At 36.4% G+C, this 25,948-nt stretch overlaps 3 protein-coding genes across 4 annotated transcripts; all 3 read right to left on the reverse strand.

Annotated features, from left to right (window-relative positions):
- Nucleotides 1-391: 391 nt before the first annotated feature.
- Nucleotides 392-9,581, reverse strand: LOC149727837 (uncharacterized). Of its 2 annotated transcripts, XM_089888817.1 has the most exons (7): nucleotides 9,101-9,581; nucleotides 8,695-8,838; nucleotides 7,141-7,272; nucleotides 5,400-6,693; nucleotides 2,981-3,083; nucleotides 2,571-2,766; nucleotides 392-2,096 (listed from the first exon to the last, which is right to left on the reverse strand). In XM_089888817.1, the coding sequence occupies exons 1-7, from the start codon at nucleotides 9,162-9,164 to the stop codon at nucleotides 619-621; spliced, it is 3,411 nt and encodes a 1,136-aa protein (XP_089744943.1). In that variant the 5' UTR covers nucleotides 9,165-9,581; the 3' UTR covers nucleotides 392-618. The 2 variants fall into 2 exon arrangements, with proteins under 2 accessions (XP_089744943.1, XP_089744942.1); XM_089888816.1 differs by lacking the exons at nucleotides 8,695-8,838; nucleotides 9,101-9,581 and having other exon boundaries at nucleotides 2,592-2,766; nucleotides 7,141-7,454.
- A 1,730-nt stretch (nucleotides 9,582-11,311) lies between these two features.
- On the reverse strand, nucleotides 11,312-19,141 carry LOC149727838 (uncharacterized). Its single transcript, XM_089887673.1, has 7 exons — nucleotides 19,078-19,141; nucleotides 18,350-18,493; nucleotides 16,719-16,850; nucleotides 14,985-16,278; nucleotides 14,301-14,403; nucleotides 13,682-13,856; nucleotides 11,312-13,062 (listed from the first exon to the last, which is right to left on the reverse strand). Exons 1-7 carry the CDS (start codon nucleotides 19,139-19,141, stop codon nucleotides 11,588-11,590), a joined length of 3,387 nt encoding a protein of 1,128 aa, XP_089743799.1. The 3' UTR covers nucleotides 11,312-11,587.
- A 44-nt stretch (nucleotides 19,142-19,185) lies between these two features.
- Nucleotides 19,186-24,305, reverse strand: LOC149727839 (uncharacterized). Its single transcript, XM_089887672.1, has 4 exons — nucleotides 23,838-24,305; nucleotides 23,697-23,771; nucleotides 21,181-23,319; nucleotides 19,186-20,349 (listed from the first exon to the last, which is right to left on the reverse strand). Exons 1-4 carry the CDS (start codon nucleotides 23,860-23,862, stop codon nucleotides 20,126-20,128), a joined length of 2,463 nt encoding a protein of 820 aa, XP_089743798.1. The 5' UTR covers nucleotides 23,863-24,305; the 3' UTR covers nucleotides 19,186-20,125.
- Between the last annotated feature and the right edge of the window lie 1,643 nt (nucleotides 24,306-25,948).

Raw genomic sequence — 25,948 nt, forward strand, 5'->3', positions numbered from 1 at the left:
ACATACCTTAGTTTTTCTAGCATAACTAAAACTAATTTATGAGAAAAATCAAACTGTGCGAAATATTTCAACTACGACACTGGATTGGAGAATTAATCAATAGGCGATAGGTTAGCCTATATTAAAATTACACATGAGGTAAAAAAAATTGAATTACAAACAAACTTTTGAGGGTTTGGCAATAATACCTGATGCACAACCACAAAGTATGTTTAAGTGGGACATGGTTTCTTAACAACATACATTTTATACATTCAAATTAAAAGCGGCATCATTGTGCTTCAATTTAAGCCTAAATGACTTCTGCCAATTTTTCTCCTGTACATTTATCGGATTTTCTTTCAATTCTAAAACAAATTTTATCAAACTGTACGAAACATTTCAGTCTATGTTTATCAAACCATGATACTCGATAGGTGGTTCAAACTCGCAACCTACAGCATTTAAAAGGTTTTAATTTGTTTAGCGATTGTTCCAACTCAGTGCTGGTCACTATTAGGTTGTCTAACTGGTACCATGCAGACAAACAATCACCACTAAGTTACATACGTGGTAACTCGTAAGCTGGCACGGATGTATGAAACATTACACCCGTGTAATAACGACTGTTACATTCAATTATACTGATGTTGTTGTCACGTTGGGAATTCCAGTTGTGGATGTAATTTGTGTTTGCGTATTATTCACCAATGTCCTGACCTGCAACCCGATTTGTTTTAGCTTTGTGTAAAGTTTTGGAACTGCATCTGTGTAGATGATTGGGTTTAGCGAGCTGTTTATCGGTAAGAGAATGATCGCAGAAAAGGAATATACGGAGTCATGCAGACCTGCCTTTCTTAGGCTTATAAAAGTCATGAGGCATACTGGAAGCCAGCAGCATAAATCTGTGAGAATGAGAATCGAAATTTTTCGTTGCATCTTTTTTGCGATTTTCTGGCGCTGTTCCGTGTGTTGCCTTTGTGCTGTATTTACTGCCATGTTCCCAGAATATGTTCTTTTATAAATCGCAGCGTATGTCCCGCAGATGTACAGCAGTGCAATGAAATTAAAACTCATGATAACAGGAGAAATTGCATTGATTTCAAACTGGTCAGTCGGTAGTTTGAAATAACGTGGCAGACACACAGCACTTGCGCTGTAGTAACCGAAATATCCAACTCGTTCAGGTACATATTTAGGAAAGTTGTCACTGAGAAAACGCTGCAAAACTGACCAGGAGCCTGTCGTTAATATACCATCGGCGCTGACATTCTGTTGAGTAGCGGAAATCCTTTTCGTAAATTCCAATAACTGGTTGAACCGAATTATTTCAGTTTTTAGGTAGGGCGTGGTTTTAATTAGCATTGTTGCCACCATGTAACGGGAGAGCTGGTCTACCAGGGGCAGAAAGGCCAAAATAAAACATACAACCCAAATGCACATAATCCAGATACTCGCCACTTTGGTGCTAACCGTCGTTGATTTAAAAGGGAAATAGATCATGTAGAGACGATATGAAGTTAAACATACGAGCGAGAGAACCGACGCTTCGCATGAGAGCACAGACAAAACTCCAATGACATCGCATGTAGTACTACTGCGCCATAGTAGGTCTCTCCAGCAGTACTGTCCCGAAAATTGAGCTGACTTGATGCCGATAATCAACAGAGCAATTCCCATAAGCAAGTCGGCAATAGAAAGATTAAGAATTAAAAGCTTGTTGATCACAACGACTCCAGGAGCTCTTGCATTTTGCGCTTTTATCGAGTTCTTAATAAGAGATTTTGATGAAAGAATAAAAACCACACAATTTCCTATGATTGCCACAAAAGCCATAACCCATACCATTGCTCTTAAAAATGGGACTTTAATGAGTTCTTCCCGCGAAGATAGTGCATTGGTTTGGAACATATCAGGTGGGCACTCATCGGATGCATCTTCACAATCTCTTTTACCGTCCACCACTTGGTCTCGACGAACAAAGAAAGGAGTTCCACTTTCGCAGTAAAAGTGTGTGGAGTCACTACAGTTAATTTCGTCGGACGAATCAAGACAGTCGGGAGGGTAGACAGCGTCGCACTTCTGCGAGTTTGCAATGCTCACCATGTTTTTTGTGCCTGTTAAATAGTTTAAATTAAATTACATTATATACCGGGCACTTTGTTGTACCATGCGAGAATACTGTCAAACAGTACTGGTTTTGTTTCGTTTATTATTAAATGGATACCCGTAAATGAAGATTTTAAAGAAGTATCTCATTTCTCCCGCGGAGGCCTAATTCACCCTACCCTACTATATAATTATAATATGATAGTTACACGTTGCACTGTAATTATTTTTAGAAAGTAATCTAAACGGTAAAACTGAAAAATTTTATAAACAGACCGGATTTGGACCAGAACTTTTGGAACTATAATTTAATTCAGATAACAAATAATAAACGACAAACTTTAAATATTTGTTGAGTTTTTCTACAAGTATAAATACGCCTTCCGGTAGCAGAAGCATATATATTATAAGGTAGAGGGTGTGTTGGGCCATTATAGGATAGGGTGATATATTATAGGTATATATACATATATATATCTAACCTGATAGCCATGCACGCTGACCAGCATCGCATTTAAAGCGTTCTGTGCAATTCCGTTCATCTTCTCCATTTAGACATTCGCTCATTCCATTGCAAACTGAGAAACCGAATACGAAATTGTATAACCCACTACAACGTCGAATTTCTATAAGAACGCCATGTGTCATCCCGGGGGCGAAACTAGGTGAAACTTCTTGCTGTGAAAATAAAGAAGATTGATGTTGAATACCAGGGGTTTTAACATACCATTAATCTTATTACAAAAATATAAAAACGTTAGTGCTGTAAGTGAAAAAAGCAAACATAAAGTTTAACGAACTGAAAATTGTTTATAAAACTCACACAAAAGTTAGGACACCACCTATACAGACTGTCCAATAACAAAACTATTTTATGTTGATAAAAGCTTACCCATATTATTGGTATATCAGTGCAGATTTTTGGTTTATTCTCGCAGTTCGCTCTTTCACTGCATTCGTCTTCCATGTTTCTACATTCCGTAATTCCGTCACAGCTACAATTATATAGAAGTAAGATTTAAGAAATTCCATTTTTTAGATTGAATGGTTTAAGTGTTATATATATTGATCTGATATAGTGGGGTTTATTTATTTCACCAACACCCATATTCTCTGAAATTCTTAGATAGTATAACCGCTCTTTCAATAAATCTCATGAATGGAGTGGCCTAACCGTTTAACCGTGTAGGGAGTATAGCCTAATGTCCCGAGTTCCATCCTCGCCCGGCGCAACATTTATTTTCCTTTAATAAGAGCTTTGCGAGACTATTACTATACACAATAAATTTGCGAGACTATTACTATATACAGATTGTATTTGCGAGACTATATTAGGCCATATACAGATTGTATTTGCACTGCAACGTAAGCAAAGCCGAAAGTTACCGATTACTGTGTTACTAACGGGTTCTTGATGTATTGAAGTTTACATGACTCGCAAGCGTTATAATCATTAATTGTTTTTTATTTGGACGTTTTTATACACTATATGGTTCATAAGACCAATCTTATTATTAAAGAATAGAAAAAAGAATAGAAACACTAAGCTTAGTAAGAATTACCTTATCTAAAACAATCGCTTAATGTTAAAGGTACGTTTTTATAAATAGCGCTTTTAAACAAACCGTAAAGTAGCCTAATCGTTAATTACTTGCTCATTAGACGATCGTATGCAGTACGGTTTATAAAACTTTGCTTAGTTAAAACATTTTGTAGAGTGCAATCACTTAAATAAAGTTGAAGGAATATTTTGATTTTCGCGCTTTTGATCAAACAGTAAAGTAATCGGTAATTAATCGCTAGTTACGCGGCTTTAAATCTAAAAATTTAATTTGAAATTTATAAATATATATTTATAAATATATATTTATATCAAACAAGAGTTCAAAGAATAAAAAAATAGATATGTGATTTTAAACAGGAGTTTAAAGAATAAATGCTAGAATTAAGAATTGAGATAATAGCGAAAAAACATTAAGAAAACGAGAGAGCAAAGCTCTTATGAGTAAGCACGTATCAAACCAATTAGAATAATATAAATTCATCCTTTTACTACAACGGTCGAATAAGCTTGATCAAAAACACATCATAAGTAACCAATAAAGCGGATTTCAGTCGCCATTGGTGACTCTGAAGCAGTAGGTAGAATGAATTTATACATGTATATACATGTATATATAGTCATGGAGACTTATATGTATGAAGATTAGGTGATCGGTAAATAATATGTGTTAATACACTTTTTACAACTCCTGTATGTGTTGACCTCTAAACTTACACTAGTTAACCTTGTTGTTGGTAAAAAAAAGTTGGCTTTGGGGAATTTGGACAAACTATAATCACGCAGTAATTAGGTAATGTTAGAAGTTAGTTTTAATCACATGATGTTTAACTAGAAATAATGTTTATATTACGATAAATTAAGGTATATGATCAGTGACTTTAATGCGTCCCCACTTAAATGGCAATAGTTTGATACAGGCGTCAATCGTTGTGTATATTATTCATCTCACTAACACGCGTACTCCCCCCCAAAAAATTCCAAGACAGTATAAATGATGTTTCCACATATCGTGGGACTGGACATCGTGGCATAACGGTTTAGGTGTGTTCTTGGATGAGGTCGTAGCCTAATCTACCGAGTTCGAACCCTGCCCACGGTAATATTATACTTGATTTTTTTTAATAAGAGATATGGAAGATTACTACTGATATACATTTTTTATTTATAATTCCACTGCAACGATATAGTTGCACTGCAACGGTTCTCAACATTGCGTATATGAGTATGCGATGACTCAATAACATAATTTGTATAGTAGGGTGCGGTATGTTGGGAAATAGGTCAAGTTGGGATACTTTTAAAATCTCCTTTTACAGATACCCTTTTGAGAATAAAAAATAAACGTTATGGCATTGTTCGACAGTATTTTCACAGTCCAACAAAGTGCGCGGCAAAGGCGATTGCTGTTGTTAATTATTGAAATTCAGTGTTTAACAAATGTTTCAATTTACCCCGCCTGTTTGCAAAAAACTAAAATGACATTTGGTGTGTGAGTTTCTAAAACAAAACTCGATAAAGAAATGATGATAGTACAACTCCATCAGATGTGTACTTAATGTGCTTAAGTGTTCTAGTGTCCCCCACTCCACTCTATTACCGAAAAGGGTCATATATTTTGATGTTTTGGGGTTAATGTTTGCTCAAGTTACCTTTCTTACCCTATCATAAAATGAAGAAGACAATTTACACAATATCTTATATCGCGTATTGACAAACCCGCTTTTACTCCCGATACAATCAATATTACCTTTTCGCCATTACGGGAAAGCTCTTGTTCGCCAGATACCCCAAATTCCCGTGGTCTATCGCTCTTTGAAGTATATCAGGTGTAGGTTCGCAAGCAAAGTCTTTTGGTCGTATTGGCATAAAGGTTCCAGACTCTACAGTGCACCAACGCTCATCAATTGAAGAGATATGACAGTCTACTATCCCGTTGCAGACTTTACTGTATGGTAAGCATATCCCGTCGCATAAGACCTCTTCTTCGTTGCATTTTGAGCAAGGAGAACTCGGGTATCCGTAGCAGACATTGTTGCACAATTCGGCAGTTTTCAAAGATGACGTCACGCAGAGGCATTCGTCTGATAAGTCAGGACAATCAAATATTCCGTCGCAAATTTGTCTTGGGGCTATTACAGTCTTTCCGTCTAAGCATAGACTGCAGTGAAATGTGTCGTTTTGATAACACAGGTCCGAACGATCATCACACGAAAAATAGGAATCCTTTAGACTCCATTGCGGAAGAATGCAATACCTTTTCACATCAGTCAAACCGTACTGCTTCTGGCATTTAAATCCAGGCCCAATTGTAAATATGTCATCTTCCACATTAGGACAATCGGCGTATGGATCGCACGCATAAGACCAATGCAGGCAAGTCCTTCGTATATCGTTTGGGCAACGAAACATCACTGGTACTTCGCATTCTTCTATCTCATCACTACAATCGCCACAGTGGTCAAGACCATCGCATAAATACGACCTTGGAATACATCTTAATGAATTCTCACACTGATAACTCCCCTCCGGACAAGAACCGTTTAACGGAGCTGTAAATTCATCGCTTTCGTCGGCACAATCGGTGATATTGTTTAGTTGCCAAGTTTTCGGTATACACCGTCTCCCCATACTAACAGGAGAGTTGTATATTCCTAAGCAAGCGAACTCAGTATTCAAGCAAGTTATGTTTATCGCCTCGTCCGATCCGTCTTCGCAGTCTTTATAATCGTCATTCACTCTGTATCTTGGAATACATCGGCCGTTCCAAACGCACTGAAATTCCTTCTCTTGGTCGCAAACCAATGTCGTCAACTCGTCTGTTCCTTGACTGCAATCAGGTACCCCATCCATAACCCAATCACGTGGAATGCATTTAGTGGAATTTCTTTCAGATTGGCAACGTAACTCGGAATTGGTACAGTTAGATAGTGAGGTCTGTTCATCGCTAGTATCATTGGGAATAAGCATGGTTGCGCAGTCGTATTTGCCATCCATGACTTTCCAACGTTGTATGCACTTAAGGCTCTTAGTGCACGTAAACTCTGACATTGAATAAATGTTACTGTAGCGATTGTAACATTTTTGAAATATATACATATATGATACGCTGTGGTAAGATGAATTCCGTTATCACAAAGCATTTGGTGTAGCTTAATAAAACTTTTAGAATAGATTTACACAAGACTATAGATATAGTATGGTGGAGAAAGAGGGGACACTGTTAGCACATAAAATTCAAATATCCTGGTTGTGTTTTTAACAGAAAAAAAAACAATGAAATGCAGGCTTGAGGATGTGGTTTTATAATTCTTTCAATGTTCTTTCTTTACTACCAAGTGGGACGAGCAAATATAATGAAAAGTTGTGCCACCTTCTCCCACCCTACTATATCATTAAAGCAAACATGGGATATTGCATATTACCACAACACTTCAAATTTGTTATATATTAGCAAGCAGATACCGATACGCATTGTTAACTCAGCATACCTTCATCATTTCGGCATGGTAGAATTAGTTGTTCATTTTCAATACAACTATTCTGTGTATTGATAAGATATCTTTGCACGCAACGGTTGATAAAGCGACAATGAACTTCGTTGTCGGTGCACTGAATACTACCTGCATATATTAAGTATTAGGACGATTTTCTTTATATACACTAAAAAATTTGCTACAATCGGATTTGTTACAATGGGTGATTTTTTAGATATCAACACGCTACAAAAATTGCCGAGTCAGCGTAAGCTGATATATGTAGCTATGTTCTATCATCAAAACAAACTTTAATACATATCGACGTCTATATTTTATAATTCTTTTATATATTCACAATGATGAAGCATTTATTGAAACAAATACGAAAAAATATGAATTTTCTTCAGTAGTATAGAAAATAGAAAAAGTTGAGTAAGACTTTTTCAATGAGAAACCATGTATGTTGTCGCAAGGCAGATTTTTTTCTCCAGCGGTTTAATTTAACGCGAATTTCATTCAGTTTTCGTTTTGTTTTTTTTGAAACTTTTGATTCAAAATTTGATTCAAAATTGCTTCTAATAAGTTTGTTTAACATATAATAATGTGTGGAATATTGCTAATGCAATTTACCAACTGCAGCCCATGCTTATCAGAAGTGCATTGTTGGTTAATTTTATTTTCTTGCTGTTTTGCGCTGTTATGTTTAAGTTGCTGTTATGTTTAATACCCAGTTTGAATAAAGAAATGTTATACATATTTCAATTACCTATAAATGAATTTTATGTAGTTATAGTAAACTTTTCTATTGAATTAATTTTTGACATTTGTAAAGCGACATGATGGTGCAATATAAAACTTGTTTTAAAAATGTGCAGGTATATAGGCTACATTGTCTGATGCTTACTAAAGGTGCCGAACTTTTGTAAATGTAGGTGAGGCAGAGATAGTGTATTGTGATAGATGACTGGTTTTACTATACACAAACATTTAATTTTGAATATTTTTATTTACCCCAATACTCATACTAATAAACAATATGAATTCAATGTATGCACTGGTTTGGTTTGTACCTATTTCCTACCTGTTGGTAATTAAAGGAATAATTGTTGCAGAAAGATAATTTTAAAATTTCTTGTTAAGTAATATATACCTTTATGAATGCACTTTACCTACATCTGGTTTATTTTTGATCGAGGTTTTAAAAGTGTTAATTAATATTATACTACTTATTCTAATACGTGCTCACTCATTAGAGTTTTGCTCTATTGTTGTGATATAAAACGACATTAACGTCGTGAAGTGAACGGATGTGCGTCAATTATTTAGAAGGGTCGTGTAGACAGTCATTGTTGTCAACTTGGGTTGTTTAAACTGTCGGACATACACAAAAAAACACAATCATCTACGTTCTACAAAGATACAAACGTGGTAACTCGTAAGCTGACACGAGGTGTATGAAACAAAACACCCGTGTTATAACGAATGTCGTTTTCCGGCCTCACGAGGATAAAGCAAGTTACATACATCTTATTCATATCAACCCTGTAGCATATTACAATGGTCTACCTATCTCGTCCGCATTGTTACGACAGTTTTGAGCAGTATCCTTCACCAAACGTCGAGAGATGCATTCACCGTTGCCACAGTCAAAAAATCCGTCTTCTGCCCGACAGGCCTGTTGTAGAGTATCCAAGTTTAAAGCGTCAGCAACTAAATGAAAAGGATTTTATTAGAATAAACTTAACTTGAATTTTAAAAGAAATGTTTCTATTCCGCCCCGTATCGTATTACCTTCGTAGTGACAAAGTTAGTCATACCGCTAAATAGCAATTTAAGTTAAAATGTATTTCTTTGGTATATTTATACAGAACGATGTGCTGAAAGGTTCTATCTTACCCCTTCCTACAAATTTTAAATTCAGTTACCTATAAGCATCTTCTACTTACAAAATTGTAAGCTAAAACACAATTACCTGGGTGATACCAATAACAAAATAAAACTCCAAGTAGAATAGAACGAGACGACATAATTAGCATATTCCACTTTAATAAAATACCGAAGAACTTTAAAAGTTTTCTATGTTAATGGTATAAGTCACCAAGCTAATTAATTATATATGTTGTTTGCTTAGTTGTTTTACTTAACTAACGTAACGCAACTGGTCTACCTTGAAACGACAAACGTCCTGTATATCAAAGCCAATTTGGTAGAAATATCTCTGGAAAGTAAAATCGAAACACACATAGTGACTCAATATATGAGTAACTGCACGAGTTTTGCATGGTTTCACCGTGGTAGTTTGTTATGAATAAACAAACTTTAAAACACCTTGAAGCCTACATGCGTTAGAAATTATACAACGAACGACATAATCAACACTGTTTCGGAAATTATTCTGTATACAGTAGGGTGGGGGCAGATGGGACACCTTTTAACTCTATTGTCATGTCCCATTTGGTAGTAAGCAAAAAACATTCAAAGAATCATAAAATTTTATTTTTACGACTTCCATAGACTGTTGTTAATTGTTTAAAATGTACAAACCTGATTCACTTTTATAATCAAATTCACTGCGCTCTTCATGTGTGCAAGAGCAACATAAACCATAATATCACCTTGCCCAAGGGCGCAAAGTTCACACTGTTCCCAAATTGACTGTAATTCCGTCAAGTTAATGTTACAACTTCACAAACATGTTGTTAAAATTAACTTTACTCTAATGAAATAGGAGATTAAGTGATAGGTCAATAATCTATAAATCCCACTATAATTCTAAATTAATAACATTTTGAACTGTCCGGTCTTGCCTTCGAAACACTAACCCCTACCTACCAACCTAATCTGTAACATATAGGAGGACGTTTCACTATAATGCCAAACAGGAAAAAATCGGTGCCCACCGCCAAAATTTTGGTGCACCGAGCTGCACCTTTTAAGGTGCACATTTTGGAGCTGCACATTGTGCGAAAAAATTTCACGGCCCCTGTTGATATATTATCCAAATATCCTGATCCAAAGTAGAAATACAAAGAAAGCAAAGCTCTAATGGATGAGCACGTATTAAACTAATTAGCATAACATTAATTTACTACAACAGTTGGGCTCCGAATATATAGCGGTTGTGGGGTAATACACGAGTTACTGCTATCATATCATTATCAATTAACACCACTTCAAAGAAATATATTAAAACACACAAGGGGTTATTTGTCGCTTTGAACACCAGGTGTAATTTTACCAATTCGAAACGGACAGTGTAAGGAACAGTTTAAATCAGTATTAATTTAGATTAATAAATGAATTTATTATTAAAAGTACACTTAAATATCACGAAGTATTATTAAACGTTTTGAAAATCAGGTTTAAAAATTCTATTTTTGCCCCACTACTATAGTTTTTACTTAGTTTTTACATGTATAGGCCTGTTATATTATTGTACGAAAATTTGCATTGTTAGAACGACAAAGGACATTCTTAAAACACCAACTAATAAACATTAAATCCTTCAAATTCATATAAACTTGTAACAACATAAATTTTATTACAACTTTAAATAAAGTTTATATATTTTTTGCTACAAACTGGTTATTGCTATAATTCTATATTTCCCACAAGCCACTTCTCATGAATTATCTCCAAGTGCATGTGACTAAATTTCGGATATATTTTTCATACATTATCTTGTTGTTAGTATATGTTCTTTGAATAACCCCTGATTTATGAAATGTTGAATTAAACCAAAACCTTCAAAGTTTGGTAATAAAAATCTTCCCAACTACAAAATGGGCAAAGACGGGACCAAAAAAGTTTTTTTTAAATAGCATTAGTATATTCTGCAGCTTGTAGTTGATCCACTTAAATTAACAGGCTGTGCTAGGTTTTTCGCCACGTAGACTTTATATATATGACGTAAAACGGTAATTTTGCTGAATTCATGACTAGTTTTAGACATATTGACCTCTCTCAGTTTTTAGCATGTATAGCCTATTTTAGATTTTTTTACACAAAACTAAAACTAATTTTATGGAACAAAATCAAACTGTACAAAATATTTCAACTACGATACTGAACTTTTGCTCCAGTTTAAGCCAAAATGGCCTCTGCCATTTTTTTTCTGTACAATTATCAGTTTTTCTTTTAAATCTGAAACTAATGTTATCAAACAAAATCAAACTGTACGATATATTTTCGGCAGATTTTATTGAACTATGATACTCGATTGATTTTCTAATTCGCAAACTACAACATTTAAACGGTTTTGATGTATTGAGCGATTGTTCTAGCTCAGTGCTGATCACTAATGGTTATCCCAATGGTAGCCATACAAAAAAAAACAATGGTCAAAAAGTTGCATAAGTGTTAACGCGTAAGCAGGCACAGGTATATGAAACATTAAACAACCTGTGTTATGTGTTATAACAACTGTCGCTTCCCCCACACGAGGGTGAAACAAGATCATTTATACTGATGTTGTTGCCACGTTGGGAAATTCAGTTGTGGCTGTAATTTGTGTTTGCTCATTATTCACCAATGTCCTGACCTGCAACCCGATTTGTTTTAGCTTTGTGTAAAGTTTTGGAACTGCATCTGTGTAGATGATTGGGTTTAGCGAGCTGTTTATCGGCAAGAGAAATATCGCAGAGAAAGAGTATACTGAGCCATGCATACCTGACTTTCTTAGACTTACAAAACTCATGAGGCATACTGGAAGCCAGCACCACAAATCTGTAAATATAAGAATCGAAATTTTTCGTTGCATCTTCTTTGCGATTTTCTGGCGCTGTTCCGTTTGTTGCCTTTGTGCTGTATCTACTGCCATGTTCCCAGAATATGTTCTTTTATAAATCGCAGCGTATGCCGCGCAGATGTAGAGGAGTGCTATGAAGTTAAAGCTCATGATAACGGGAGAAATCGCATTAACTTCGAACTGGCCAGTCTGTAGTTTGAAATAACGTGGCAGACACACAGCACTTGCGCTGTAGTAACCGAAATATCCAACTCGTTCAGGTACATATTTAGGAAAGTTGTCACTGAGAAAACGCTGCAAAACTGACCAGGAGCCTGTCGTTAATATACCATCGACGCTGACATTCTGTTGAGTAGCGGAGATCCTTTTCGTAAATTCCATTAACTGGTCGAACTGAATTATTTCGGTTGTTAGGTAGGGCGTGGTTTTAATAAGCATTGCCGCCATGTAACGAGAGAGCTGGTCCATCAAGGGCAAAAAGGCCAAAATAAAACATACAACCCAAATGCAGATAATCCAGAAAATCGCCACTCTCATGCTAAGCGTCCTTGATTTTAGAGGAAAATAGATTGTGTAGAGACGATATGAAGTTAAACATACGAGCGAGAGAACCGACGCTTCGCATGAGAGCACGGACAAAACTCCTATGACATTGCATGTAGTACTACTGCGCCATAGCAGGTCTCTCCAGCAGTACTGTCCAGAAAATTGAGCCGACTTGATGCCGATAATCAACAGAGCAATTCCCATAAGCAAGTCGGCAATGGAAAGATTAAGAATAAAAAGCTTGTTGATCACAACGACTCCAGGAGCTCTTGCACTTTCCGCTTTTTTTGAGTTCTTAATAAGAGATTTTGATGAAAGAATAAAAACCACACAATTTCCTATGATTGCCACAAAAGCCATAACCCATACCATTGCTCTTAAAAATGGGACTTTAATAAGTTCTTCACGCGACGATAGTGCATTGGTTTGAAACATATCAGGTGGGCACTCATCGGATGCATCTTCACAATCTCTTTTACCGTCCACCACTTGGTCTCGACGAACAAAGAAAGGAGTTCCACTTTCGCAGTAAAAGTGTGTGGAGTCACTACAGTTAATTTCGTCGGACGAATCAAGACAGTCAGGAGGGTAGACAGCGTCGCACTTCTGGGAGTTTGCAATGCTCACCATGTTTTTTGTGCCTGTTAAACAGTTTAAATTTAATTACATTATATACCACACTTTGTTGGGGCACTTTGTTGGACCAAGAGAATAATGTCAAACAATACTGATATTTTGTTCGCCTATCATCAATTGAGTACCCGTAAAAGCAGATTTAAAGAAGTAGCCTATACCAGAAGTAGCCTATACCAGAAGTAGCCTATCCCAGTGCTCTTCAACCGGCACCCTAGGGTGCACCAAAATATGCCAGGGGTGTACCAGTGCCAAAAGGTATACAAGGGTGCATCACAAACTTCAACAATTTTCAGCAATATTTTTTCATTTTAAACTTTTTTTAACCAATTTAGCCACTTTCCTACATTTTTTTATATGAATTCTATATTTTGCATCACTGGGAATTGTAAAACTTCATTAGTTTTACGTTAAAGCAATCAGGGGTGCATGAGTTCGACGCAACAACTTTAGGGGTTCACCAACCCATAAAAAGTTGAAGAGCACTGGCCTATCCCATAAAGTCCCATCAGCTCACTCTACCATATAATATGACAGTCTCACATTGCCTTGTAATTATTATTAAAACGAAGTTTAAATGGTTAAACTGAAAAAGTATAAATATGCCTGTTAGCCATTCACGCTGACCAGCATCGCATTTGAAGCGTTCTGTGCAATTCCGTTCATCTTCTCCATTTAGACATTCGCTCATTCCATTGCAAACTGAGAAACCGAATACGAAATTGTAAGGCCCACTACAACGTCGAATTTCTAAAAAGACGTTATGTGTCATCCCGGGGACAAAACTAGCAGGAACTTCTTGCTGTGAAAATACAGAAGACGGATGTTGGTTACCAGGTTTTTTAACATACTATTAATCTATACACAAAAATTAAAAACGTCAGTGTTTTGAATGCTGTAACTTACTTCATCCTCGCGTGGCCGAAAAACAACAATCGTTATCACACGGGTTTAACACCTCGTACCAGCTTACGAGTTACCATGTATGTTACTTTTGTAAGTGAATATTTTTTGGCGGAATTTTTTTTCATTTTTTAAGTATGGCTGATAATATGGACAACCTATTAGTGACCACTGGGTTGGAGCACTTGTTGTTAAGTGTCTTGCCCAAAGACACATAACACATATGCCTACAATAGTAGCAGCGTCGAGCCTTGAAGGGTTACAGACAGGCACACACACGCCGACAATAGTAGCAGCGTTGGGCGTTGAACCCATTACCTCTGGGTTACAGACAAAAGCTTACCGTTATTATTGGTACATCAGTGCAGATTTTTGGTTTATTCTCGCAGTTCGCTCTTTCACTGCATTCGTCTTCCATGTTTCTACATTCCGTAATTCCGTCACAGCTATACAATTATATAGAAGTAAGATTTAAGAAATCCCGCTTTTTAAATTGATTGGCTTAAGTGTTATATAAATTGATCTGATACAGTGGGGATTAATTGTTTATTTCACTAACACCCATACTTTCTCAAATTCACAGATAGTAAAACCGCTGTTTCGACAAATCTTATAAATGGAAATAGTGGCCTAACCGCTGTCGGGATTATAGCCTAGTGTGCCGAGTTCAATCCTCAGCCGGCGTAACATTTATTTTTTAATGGGAGACTATTACTATATAGGTTACACATTGTATTTGCACTGCATCGTGAACAATTAAAAAGCTGAAATAAGTTACCGATTACTGTGTTTGTTAATGGGTTTATAAACATGACCGTTTAATTGACACGTAAGCGTTATATTCATTCACTCATTTAATTGGGCGAATTAATATAATACGGTTTATAAGACTAAGCTTAGTTTTTTTAAATGTTGGCAATGTTTGCTTACCCAATTACTCATCTTACCCTATCCTAATATAAAAAACACACCATCTTTTATCGCGCATTAACAAACCTCAATTCATTTCCGATACAACCAATATTACCTTTTTGCCATTACGGGAAAGCTCTTGTTCGCCAGATACCCCAAATGCCCGTGGTCTATCACTCTCTGAAGTATATCAGGCGTAGGTTCGCAAGCAAAGTTCTTTGGGGGTGTTGGCAGAAAGGTTCCAGACTCTACAGTGCACCAACGCTCATCAATTGAAGAGATATGACAGTCTACTATCCCGTTGCAGACTTTACTGTATGGTAAGCATATCCCGTCGCATAAGAACTCTTTTTTGTTGCATTTTGAACAAGGGGAACTCGGGTATCCGTAGCAGACATTGTTGCACAATTCGGCAGTTTTTAAAGATGACGTCACGCAGAGGCATTCGTCTGATAAGTCAGGACAATCAAATATTCCGTCGCAAATTTGTCTTGGGGCTATTACAGTCTTTCCGTCTAAGCATAGACTGCAGTGAAATGTGTCGTTTTGATAACATAGGTCCGAACGGTCATCACACGAAAAATAGGAATCCTTTAGACTCCATTGTGGAAGAATGCAATACTTTTTCATATCAGACAAATCGTATTGCTTCTGGCATTTAAATCCAGGCCCAACTGTAAATATGTCATCTCCCACATTAGGACAATCGACGTATGGATCACACGCATAAGACCAATGCAGGCAAGTCCTTCGTATATCGTTCGGGCAACGAAACATCACCGGTACTTCGCATTCTTCTATCTCATCACTACAATCGCCACAGTGGTCAAGACCATCGCATAAATACGACCTTGGAATACATCTTAAAGAATTCTCGCACTGAAAACTCCCCTCCGGACATGAACCGTTTAACGGAGCTGTAAATTCATCGCTTTCGTCGGCACAATCGGTGATATTGTTTAGTTGCCAAGTTTTCGGTATACACCGTCTCCCCATACTAATAGGAGAGTTGTATATTCCTAAGCAAGCGAACTCAGTATTCAAGCAAGTTATGTTTATCGCCTCGTCCGATCCGTCTTCGCAGTCTTTATAATCGTCATTCACTCTGTATCTTGGAATACATCGGCCGTTCCAAACGCACTGAAATTCCTTCTCTTGGTCGCAAACCAACGCCGTCAACTCGTCCGCCCCTTGACTGCAATCAGGTACGCCATCCATAACCCAATCACGTGGAATGCATTTAGTGGAATTTCCGTCAGATTGGCAACGTAACTCGGAATTGGTACAGTTAGATAGTGGGGCTTCTTCATCGCTAGTATCATTGGGAATAAGCATGGTTGCGCAGTCGTATTTGCCATCCATTACTTTCCAGCGTTGTATGCACTTAAGGCTCTTAGTGCACATAAACTCTGATATTAAATGGATATTAATGTAGCAATTGTAATGGTTTTAAAACATATACATATATGGTACGCTGCGGTAAGATGAATTCCGTTATCACAAAGCATTTGGTGTAGTTTTAATTAGAATAGATTCACTCGAGACTATGGATATAGTAGGGCGGGGGAAGACGGGACACTTTTAGCACATTATATCCAATTATCCTGACTGTGTTTTAAACAGAAAAAAAAACAGTGTTATAAAGTCGTGAGAATTCAGTTTTGTAATTCTTGGAATGTTCTTTCTTTACAACCAAATGGGATGAGCAAATAAAATGAAAAGGTATCTCACCTTTTCCAACCCTACTATATTTTACAAAGGAAAACATGGGCTACTGTATATTATTACAACAATTCAAAGTTTTTATATCTTAGCTAGCAAATACCGATACATTGTTAACTCAGCGTACCTTCGTCTTTTCGGCATGGTAGAATTAGTTGTTCACTTTTAATACAACTATTCTGTGTATTGATAAGATGTCTCGGCACGCAACGTTTGATGAAGCGACAATAAACTTCGTTGTCGGTGCATTGAATTTGTCCTGGGATATAATAATTATTTGAAAGTTTTTCTTTGCACAGTAAAAAATCGGATTTTGTTAGAATGAATATTTTTTTTAGATAAAAACTAAAACGCTTTAAAAACTAATATGTATCTGTATGTTCTATAATCAAAACTTTAGTACATATCGACGTCTATATTTTATAATTCTTTCATATAATCACAATGCGTTTATTGTAACAATCCGAAAAAAAGATTAATTTTCTTCAGGAGTTAAGAAACTAGACAAAGCTAGTTTAGTCACACTTTTTCCATGGGAAATACCACGTATATTGTGTTTTTACTTCAGGTATTCGATTTAACGAGAATTTCATTTATATTTTTTTTTAACTTTATTAGTGGTACCTTAAGGTTAAAACACTTTTGAACACTACGCGCACCGAGAAAGCTTAAGGAATAGCCAAATTTGCTTAGGAAAAGCATTTTAGCCAAATCATGTAATTGGGCACGTCTTTCCTTTGTACATTTAAAAGTCATATTGTGTCGTGCATATAATCTATTATGCAGAGAAAACTTAAGGAAACCATATGAGTTGAAGAAATTGTTTTTTATACATAGCAACATGGTATCGAACATGTGTTAGTTATTTCTCAAACAATAGTGAACTATAGTAGCATAATACCTGCTCATACTTATGTACCACTATTCATAGTCGCTTAGTTAGCGATTCCGAGGGTGCCTTTTGACCCCGAATTTTAAAAAAGGCGTGCGATAATGTGATTCGACACCCCCGTTTTACAGGTCAATAGAACTATTAACCAATGTTTAGGTGTCCATACAAACAGTCGGGACTGAATTGTAACCTATGCCAATTTTTAATAATGTAGACAAGACGTATATATTGCATAGAATTGTATTTCAAACAATGCTTCTTTATTTGTTTAAGTATCCAAAATATTAATGTATGCGGAGTTAAGTAATAAATGTGCAATCCGCTAATATACATTAACATTGTATGCATTCTTTGTCAACGTTTTTTTTTATTACGCATCTGTTGTGTTGCACTGGTTTGGTTTGAATGATAATTTATAATTGCCTCCAATAAGTTTATGTGACATACAATACTGTACGGCATTTTTCTAATGTAGGTAACCAACTGTCACGCATGATTTAAAAATATTAATTAATATTAATTTATTTTTTTAATACGTGCTCACTCATTAGAGTTTAGCTCTGATGTTGTGAACAACATTGACGTCGTGAAGTGAAAGCAACGGATGTACGTCAATTGGTTACACGGGTCGTGCAGATAGTCATTATTGTCAACTTGAATTTTCTTAAACTCTCAGAAATACAAAAAAAGCAACCATTCACGTTCTACAAAGGTACACACGTTGTAACTCGTAAGCTGGCACGAGATGTATGAAACATAACACACCCGTGTTATAACGAATTTCGTTTTCCGGCCACGCGAGGATAAAGCAAGGTACGTTTATCGACTCACTTATATTAGCACTGTAGGATATTACAATAGTTTACCTGTCTCGTCCGCATTGTTACGACAGTTTCGACCGGCATCCTTTACCAAACGTCGAGAGATGCATTCACCGTTGCCACAGTCAAAAAACCCGTCTTCTGCCCGACAGGCCTGTTGTAGAGTATCCAAGTTTAAAGCGTCAGCAACTAAATGAAAATGATTTTATTAGAATAATATTTAAAAGATTATTCCTATTCCGCCCTGTACCGTTTTACCCCGGTTATGACAAACTTAGTTATGTCGCTGAATAGCAATTTGCGTTTTAATTTATTTCTTTAGTATGTGAATGAATGTAACTTACTTTATCCTCGCATGACCGGAAAACGATAGTCATTATAATACGGGTGATTATACATCTTGTGCCAGCTTATTGTGTTATTTTGTGGGTAAATATATATATTTTTTTTTATATTTTTTTATATATGATAATTTGAACAACGCACTATAGTGACCACTGGGTTGGAGCAATTGCCGTTAAGTGTCTTGCCCAAGGACACACACGGCCACAATGGTAGCAGCAACGAGCCTTGAACCCATTAACTATTGGTTACAGGAAGGCGCGCTAACTTTGCCACGGCCCCGGGTAAATTTAAACGGAATATTTATGCAGAACGATGTGCTAAAAAGTTTTATCGTACATCCCTTCTTACAAATGTTAATTTCACTTACATATGCAGTTTTTACTTGCATAAGCAGTTTTTACTGAATTTGTAAGCTAAAACACAATTACCTGAGTGATACCAATAACAAAATATAACTCCAAGTAGAATGGAACGAGACGAAATAGTTAGCATATTCCGCTTTAATAAAATGGCGGAAATATTTCTTATGTTAATCAACTAAGTCACTAAGATAAATGACTATATATTTTGTTTGTCTAATAGTTTAACTAAACTACCGTAACGCAATGGTCTATCCTGAAACGCCAAAGGTCCAATATATATAAACTATTTTGGCAGAAACATGCTTGCATGTCAATTAAAATAGAGTTTCAAAACACAAAGTGACTCGACATATGAGTAATGGCACAAGTTTTGCAAGTTTTTATCGTGATAGTTTGTTATGTATAAACAAACTTTAAAACGCTTTAAAGCCTAACGCATGCGTTAGAAATTATACAACGCGCGACATAGTCAACACTGTTTCGGAAATTATTTTGTATACAGTAGGATGGCAGAAGATGAGACATCTTTTAACTCTGTTGTCTCGTTCCATTTAGTAGTAAAATTCAAAAAATTATAAAACTATATCCTAACGACTTCCATAGACTGTTGGTAATTGTGTAAAACACGAACAGGTTATTAAGTATTATGTGCTAAAGTTGTCCCGTCTCCCCCACTCTACTATGTATATGCTTTTACACCTATACCTATAATAGCTTCGTAAATGCGAAACACTAACTTAGAAATTACCTTAAAAACTTCATTATATACGCTTATCAATTGTTTTCTTTTTATTTCAATGTTAAGAAAATATATTGTTCTATAATCAAAACGTCAATCAGGCAGAAAATTGATGAAAATCAAACAATATAAGAATAAACGTTCCATACATTAGGCATAGAATTATACATGCTTAAATACAATCATTACAGAATCGTTTCAGTACAAACAATTCAACTGTACTTTCATCCCAATGTTTGCTGTAAAAGTTTTTGAAGTTCAGATTCTATTCTTGCACGAAGGTCCGGCTCAATCTTCGTGGTTGGCTGGAGGACGGTTTGACACAAATTCACAGCTCTATGCACACGCGGAGGTGTCGGATGTAGCACAACGGATCTAGCAAAGTTGTATATACCCCATGGCCATGATTGCGTTTGCTGGATCATCAAGAAAACTTTCAAAACAATTCAATGCAAGCTCATACTCAGCACCGGAGGCGTAGAACTTGCCACAGTAGATAAGACATTTCCTGGCCATTCCCCACTGCTTTACATTCTTCATAGGAAGGGAGCGCAAACGGCGACAAGTTTCTACGGCGTCCTCATAATACTTCAGATCGACTGAAATACATAAAATTGGATATATAAGCATATAATACTGTAGGGTAACGTGGGATAACGCTAGCATTTAAATCTTATACAGTCATGAACGCTGTTTTAGAGTTGCTGGACTACGGTTATATGATTCTGGAAATACCATTTGCTTACTACCAAAAGGGACGAGAAAAGTGTATGATAACACGTTCTATCGTAGCCGACCCTACTATATAAGAAAAACAAAGAGTACAGAAGGGTAAGGGGAGATGGGACACCTTTTCATTCTGTTGTTTCGTCCCATTTGGTAGTAAACAAAGGAAAATTAAAGAATTATAAAACCGTATTCTCATGACTCCCATAGACCGTTGTTAATTGTTGTTTAAAGCTCGATAAGGAATAGTATCGGTAAAGGTGTCCTGTCCTCCACCTTATAAATAAACATATTGGTTACATGTTAAATACCAATCAAAGCAATAGTCAAGCACAAGTCTGAGAAAGCTCTACTGCTGTCATTAAGTATGTTAATGTAATATTCTAATCGAGATGTTAATATTCTGATAAAGACGACCATAAATAGTAGCTGGGTGGGGGAAGATTGGGCAACTTTTCCATCGATTTCTATTTCTATTTGGTGGTAAACAAGGAACATTTAAGAAATTATGAAACCGTACCCTCACGGCTCCCATAGACCGTTGTTATTTGTTTAAAACACAATCAGTATACTTGGATATTATGTGCTAAAGGTGTCCCGTCTTTTCCCACCCTACTATTTTTGAACTTCAAAACGCCGGTTAGATAAAATTCTCGTATCATGCAGCAGCGTTTACCATTCAAAAAGTAAACGGCTTAAATTACCTTCAATCAGTCGCGAACGAATTTGTATCAGATTTCTTGTAATGTTCATTTCCCGATACTCTGCGTTGTCAACTTCTTTAATGAGACCGTTCTCATACGGACACTCCTGCAGATTTCTAGCTAACACTGCTTCTTGTATTTGCATTAACTTTTTCATCTCTTCTGTATATTCTGCTGTACCTCTACCTAATGATTTACGCCAACGCATTTCAATTGGAATTTGTCCTCCTAAAACTGAAATTTCTTCAAAGAGTAAACCAACACCCGCCTTTTCTCTGCATTTTCCCGATATTGCGGTCGCCATTCTGGATAACCAAAGTGACTTCTTGTAATCAATTGAAAGCTGCTGGCAATACAAAATAATTCGGCTTGCACTATGTAGAATGGACACGATCCTTTCGGCCAAGAATACTTTGCGATGCTTTTCTTCACTGAGAAACAATTCAACTTCCCGAAGAGTTCCAATTATGTCTGTCTCCATTACCGGACAAGCTTTAAGCTTTTGTCGAATCTGTTGCGAAAAGCTGGTTTTATCTGTTGCCCTTGATTCAAGAAAATCTAAATGTTTCTCCTGGAATATTAGAATGCTGCTTTCGTATTCGGTTATTAACCCTCTATCTAAATTATCACCTGAACGGATGGAAGATTCAAACAATTCTTCTGACACTTCATTCATTTCTTTGTTTTCGTATTTAGCAATAAACTCAGTCAAGCCGGTGCCTTCAATACCTTTTAAAATTTGAAAGACCAGTTTGAAAGCCTGGCTTAGAAATTCAAAGCAGGACACTTTATCGTCTGCTACAGACCCGTATACTTCGTAAAGATGGCTTAACAGTAGTTGAGTGAGTTTGTCACCTGTTTGGTTTTCCTTGACGTGAGATAAAAGCACTCTGATATGGGGGTAGATGGATTTCATTTTAGTTTTCGTTTTCGGCTCTCGTAAATCCTTTGTCACAGAACCAGCCAAAATCCGGACCATGGTTTTAAATAATTCGTCGTCAGGCGGCAAGTTAACTCGGAAAGCATGCAGAACTACTTCGTGTAGTTTAAGATCTTTGCCGTTTTCGCACAAGTCGAACTCATTGAGCATACTGATCAATTGACCAGCTTTTATTTTGCTTTGTCCGAACTTTCTTCCCATGTCTCTATTCTCAGACAGAAAATGGTAAAACAATTTATTGAGAAGCTCTCTTGGAATGCTGTTGTAATGTAAATATGACAAACACGACATTACTTTCAGATTAACTGCATCGTTGTCACGAAAGGGCAAAGTAATAGCCTGGAAAATATGTCGCACGTTCGTGCCATAAACCTTCTCCAACTGTTGAACTTCCGAAGCGTGCAAGTCTTCTTCTCCTTCGACCAATTCGATCATATAATCCTCATATGAAATCTGTGATCGCTTGCAGAAACCTTTAGCTGTTTTTAGCCCTAGAATTGAACCACTGAAACGTTGAAACACCTGGCACGCAGCTTCTTTTTCAGAATCACTGATCGTCTCGTAGAATCCCTGATTTCTGCTCAACAGATACTTTATTCCTTCATCTTCGTTGAAACCTTTTACTCTCAATGAACGATATGAAGAGATCTTTTTACTTTCTACGTTTTCTAGAACAGTCTGATAACGAGTTGCCATATAAACGTGGAAGGGAACATTATTCTCTTGGATTTTGTCAACCGAACGCAAAAGGTCGGAAAGCAACTTTGGTGTTTTGAGAGGAACATCTTCGAAAATAATCAACACAGAGATTTTTGTTTCTCGGAGCAATTCAGCAAGAGAACCAGCACAGTTTCGTTGCAGGTCACTTATTACACGCTGTTTTGCATCTTCTGTAATAAGGTTGCTGTGGAACAATGACTTTACCAATTCCTGTAATTGGGCTTGTGCATCATGACCCTCGTCCTCAAATTCTATGTGCCACTTTATATAAAGCTCGTGGTTGCTTTCATAAGGGAATTCTTCTGCAAGTTTGCGCATAATCTCGGACTTACCAGTTCCTGGAAATCCATGGCAATGCAGAATTACTTTTTCCTTCCTAACTACGCTCTCTTTGACATCCACGTATTGTTGCGTAACGGTGAAGTTACGCGTTGAATTTTTGAACGAAGAAACAGATTGTTTTGGTTTGGGTTCCGCATCTATGAATAACGTTATGTTAGGTAATCGGTCATTGTTAAAGGGGCATACCAACGAATATTGAAAATTTGTTTATGGATAGAAATGCTCAAATTTGATCGAAAGGCAAAACCAAAGTTTAAAAAAAACGCGTTAAAAGAAACAAATAAGTAAAAATAAGTTCGGCTGATATCAAATACACAGGAAATCCCATGCATTCTCGCGGCCGACTTTTTACTCAAGCGGTTGAGTTTGCGGTTTTTTCGCATTTTCAGAAGCTATTTTGTTCTTTGAAACTTTTTTGGTACCTTTACATCACATTTGATCATTTCTGTCAATACACAACTTTGATTTTTCGTTTGTATGCACCTTTAATACACGTATGTGTTATAATTTGTACCTTTAGCAGGGACTGTTAGATTGCCAACATTAGAGTTGTGGATGTTTACGATGTTGGAGATGGCGGTGGTTTTGCCTGTACACAAAATATCAGCCGTTTAATAATTAACCAATATCATGAAGTTGAATTCAATTTGCTCACCTTGAGGCAATGTCGGGTTCGACATTACTTTCCTATTTGGCACGACAATAGCTTTATATTTATCAATTTCTCTTTAATGTTTCATTTAATACAACACTAAAAACAATACACGTTTAACACATTAGTTACTTGTTATTTTGGACAACTGTTATTCTATAAATTTTATATTTTTCAGACCTTTTATAACTAGAATATAACAGTAAGAATAAGTATTGCAATAAATAATTTAATTAGATCAAAACGTTGTTTCTATTCCCTTATACTGAACCAACTACAGTCTTTTCTACTCTTTCCTAAAACTGTTTAAAGAAGGCTGTAGCTTCATAAGGCGACATGCCCTTCAAATATTATTGACAATTCAACACTGAGGCTGGAAGTTGTACATATGTGAATGGTGTAAAACGTTTGGGTAAAACTTCAGTTCCGTGTGAACAAGCCGCATCGTCAAACAATGAGCTTTTCATTCAAAGCAAACAATTAGTTAGCTTTTCAACTTCGAATTGGTGTTGATTGACGATCGGAAAGAAACGTGAAACATATTTAAGAAACTTTAATCAAAATGTTTTTACAATTTGTAAATTAATATATTTGTAATAAATTCCGTGAATTTGATCTGGTGCTCAACTAACAGAGTTGGATAATTCCTGTGTAAGGAAATAGAGTCAGGATCTGGTGTTACAAAACTTTACAGACAAAAACCAAGTCCAACCAGCTGTATTAAGAAAGATTGCTAGTTTGCTTAAAAACGGTTTGACCAGAGATACGACTTTTCATTCTGGCAATACTACAATAAAAAGTAGAGGTTGCACCAATACTGCGAAGAAGATAAAGTCACTAAAAGACACTTTTTTAAAGCTGCTGAACTCCGTTTTAAAATACAGTCATATGAAAACTTAGTCGAGCTGTATAAATGCCTTCTTCTTCTTAGCTGTATAAATTCTTTCTTCTGAATTTTTTGTGGTTTGTTGCGTTAACCGTTGCCTGAATGCACTATCTCACCCTGCTATGGCTCAAATATAATATACGTGTTCTTTATATGCTTCGCTTTAGTGAGAACAGTTAGCAGCGTTTGCTATTGCCTTATGTATTTATAGGATAGCATGTAAATTCCGGGTGTGACGCCCACTCGCCTTTGATTCAAGTGACAACGGTTTTGTTGCCTTTCCGATAACGCAAGGGTATTTATGGTGCACTTACGAACGACTCGATGTACCACCAAGTTAAAAGGCTGTTTCCATTTACCATATTTTTAAAGGGCTTAAAAACACCCAAATGTATATCGCTTAAATAGATAGGAAGTGTTTTTTTTAATTCCAACGACACCTTACTTAATTGTTTTAATCGGTTCTGTATAACCAAATATATTCCAGCTCAAACACCGTGAAATTCATAAACTGATTTGAAAGTTGCGTGGCAAAAAAATGAGAAGTGTACTACCCACGTGACAAATTCAAGTGACAAAATCGCTAAAGCGTGGCCGCTTTTATTCAAAAAGGCGCGAGGTGGTGTGTTCATCGAGACTCTGCATGTAAACAAGCGCTGCGTATATATAACGATAATGGGGTACCATTTAACTGACAGTGGGGATGATAGATGTTGGCACTATTAAGCCATACAGTAAAATCTTCTGGCTTGAAATAAAGATGGCAGACTTGTTTTTAGAATGGCAGAGCTGTTTTTCGAATGACATACCACGGTCGAGATCTCAATATAAAATCCACCCAAGCTTGACGTGTTTTATCGCTCGGTATATTAAAGAGTGTCATCACTGATCTTTTTAAGTCTATTCCTGCAATAATGACCGACACTTGCAAACACAGCAAAAAGCAACTTGTAGCCAAGCGATTAAAAAAAACGCGGATTCGGCCTTTATACGAATAAAATCAGTCACGTGACTAGTACGCTCCTACGTCGCAATCATGAAGCTCGTAGCAAAAAAGGGATAGCACAAGAGATCACTGTTTTAGGGAGAATATCTACGCCTATAGTGGACCAATTTTATTAAGTAAAAAAATTTTTGGGGATCTATAAAACGGTCGCTTTTTAAATTTACCACAAAAAGGAAAGGAAGGTAACGTGCGGTCTGTTTATGCACTGTTTTTAACAACAGT

This window comes from Ciona robusta, chromosome 11 (assembly GCF_009617815.1).
Source record: "Ciona robusta chromosome 11, ASM961781v2".
NCBI classification, from domain to species: Eukaryota; Metazoa; Chordata; class Ascidiacea; order Phlebobranchia; family Cionidae; genus Ciona; species Ciona robusta.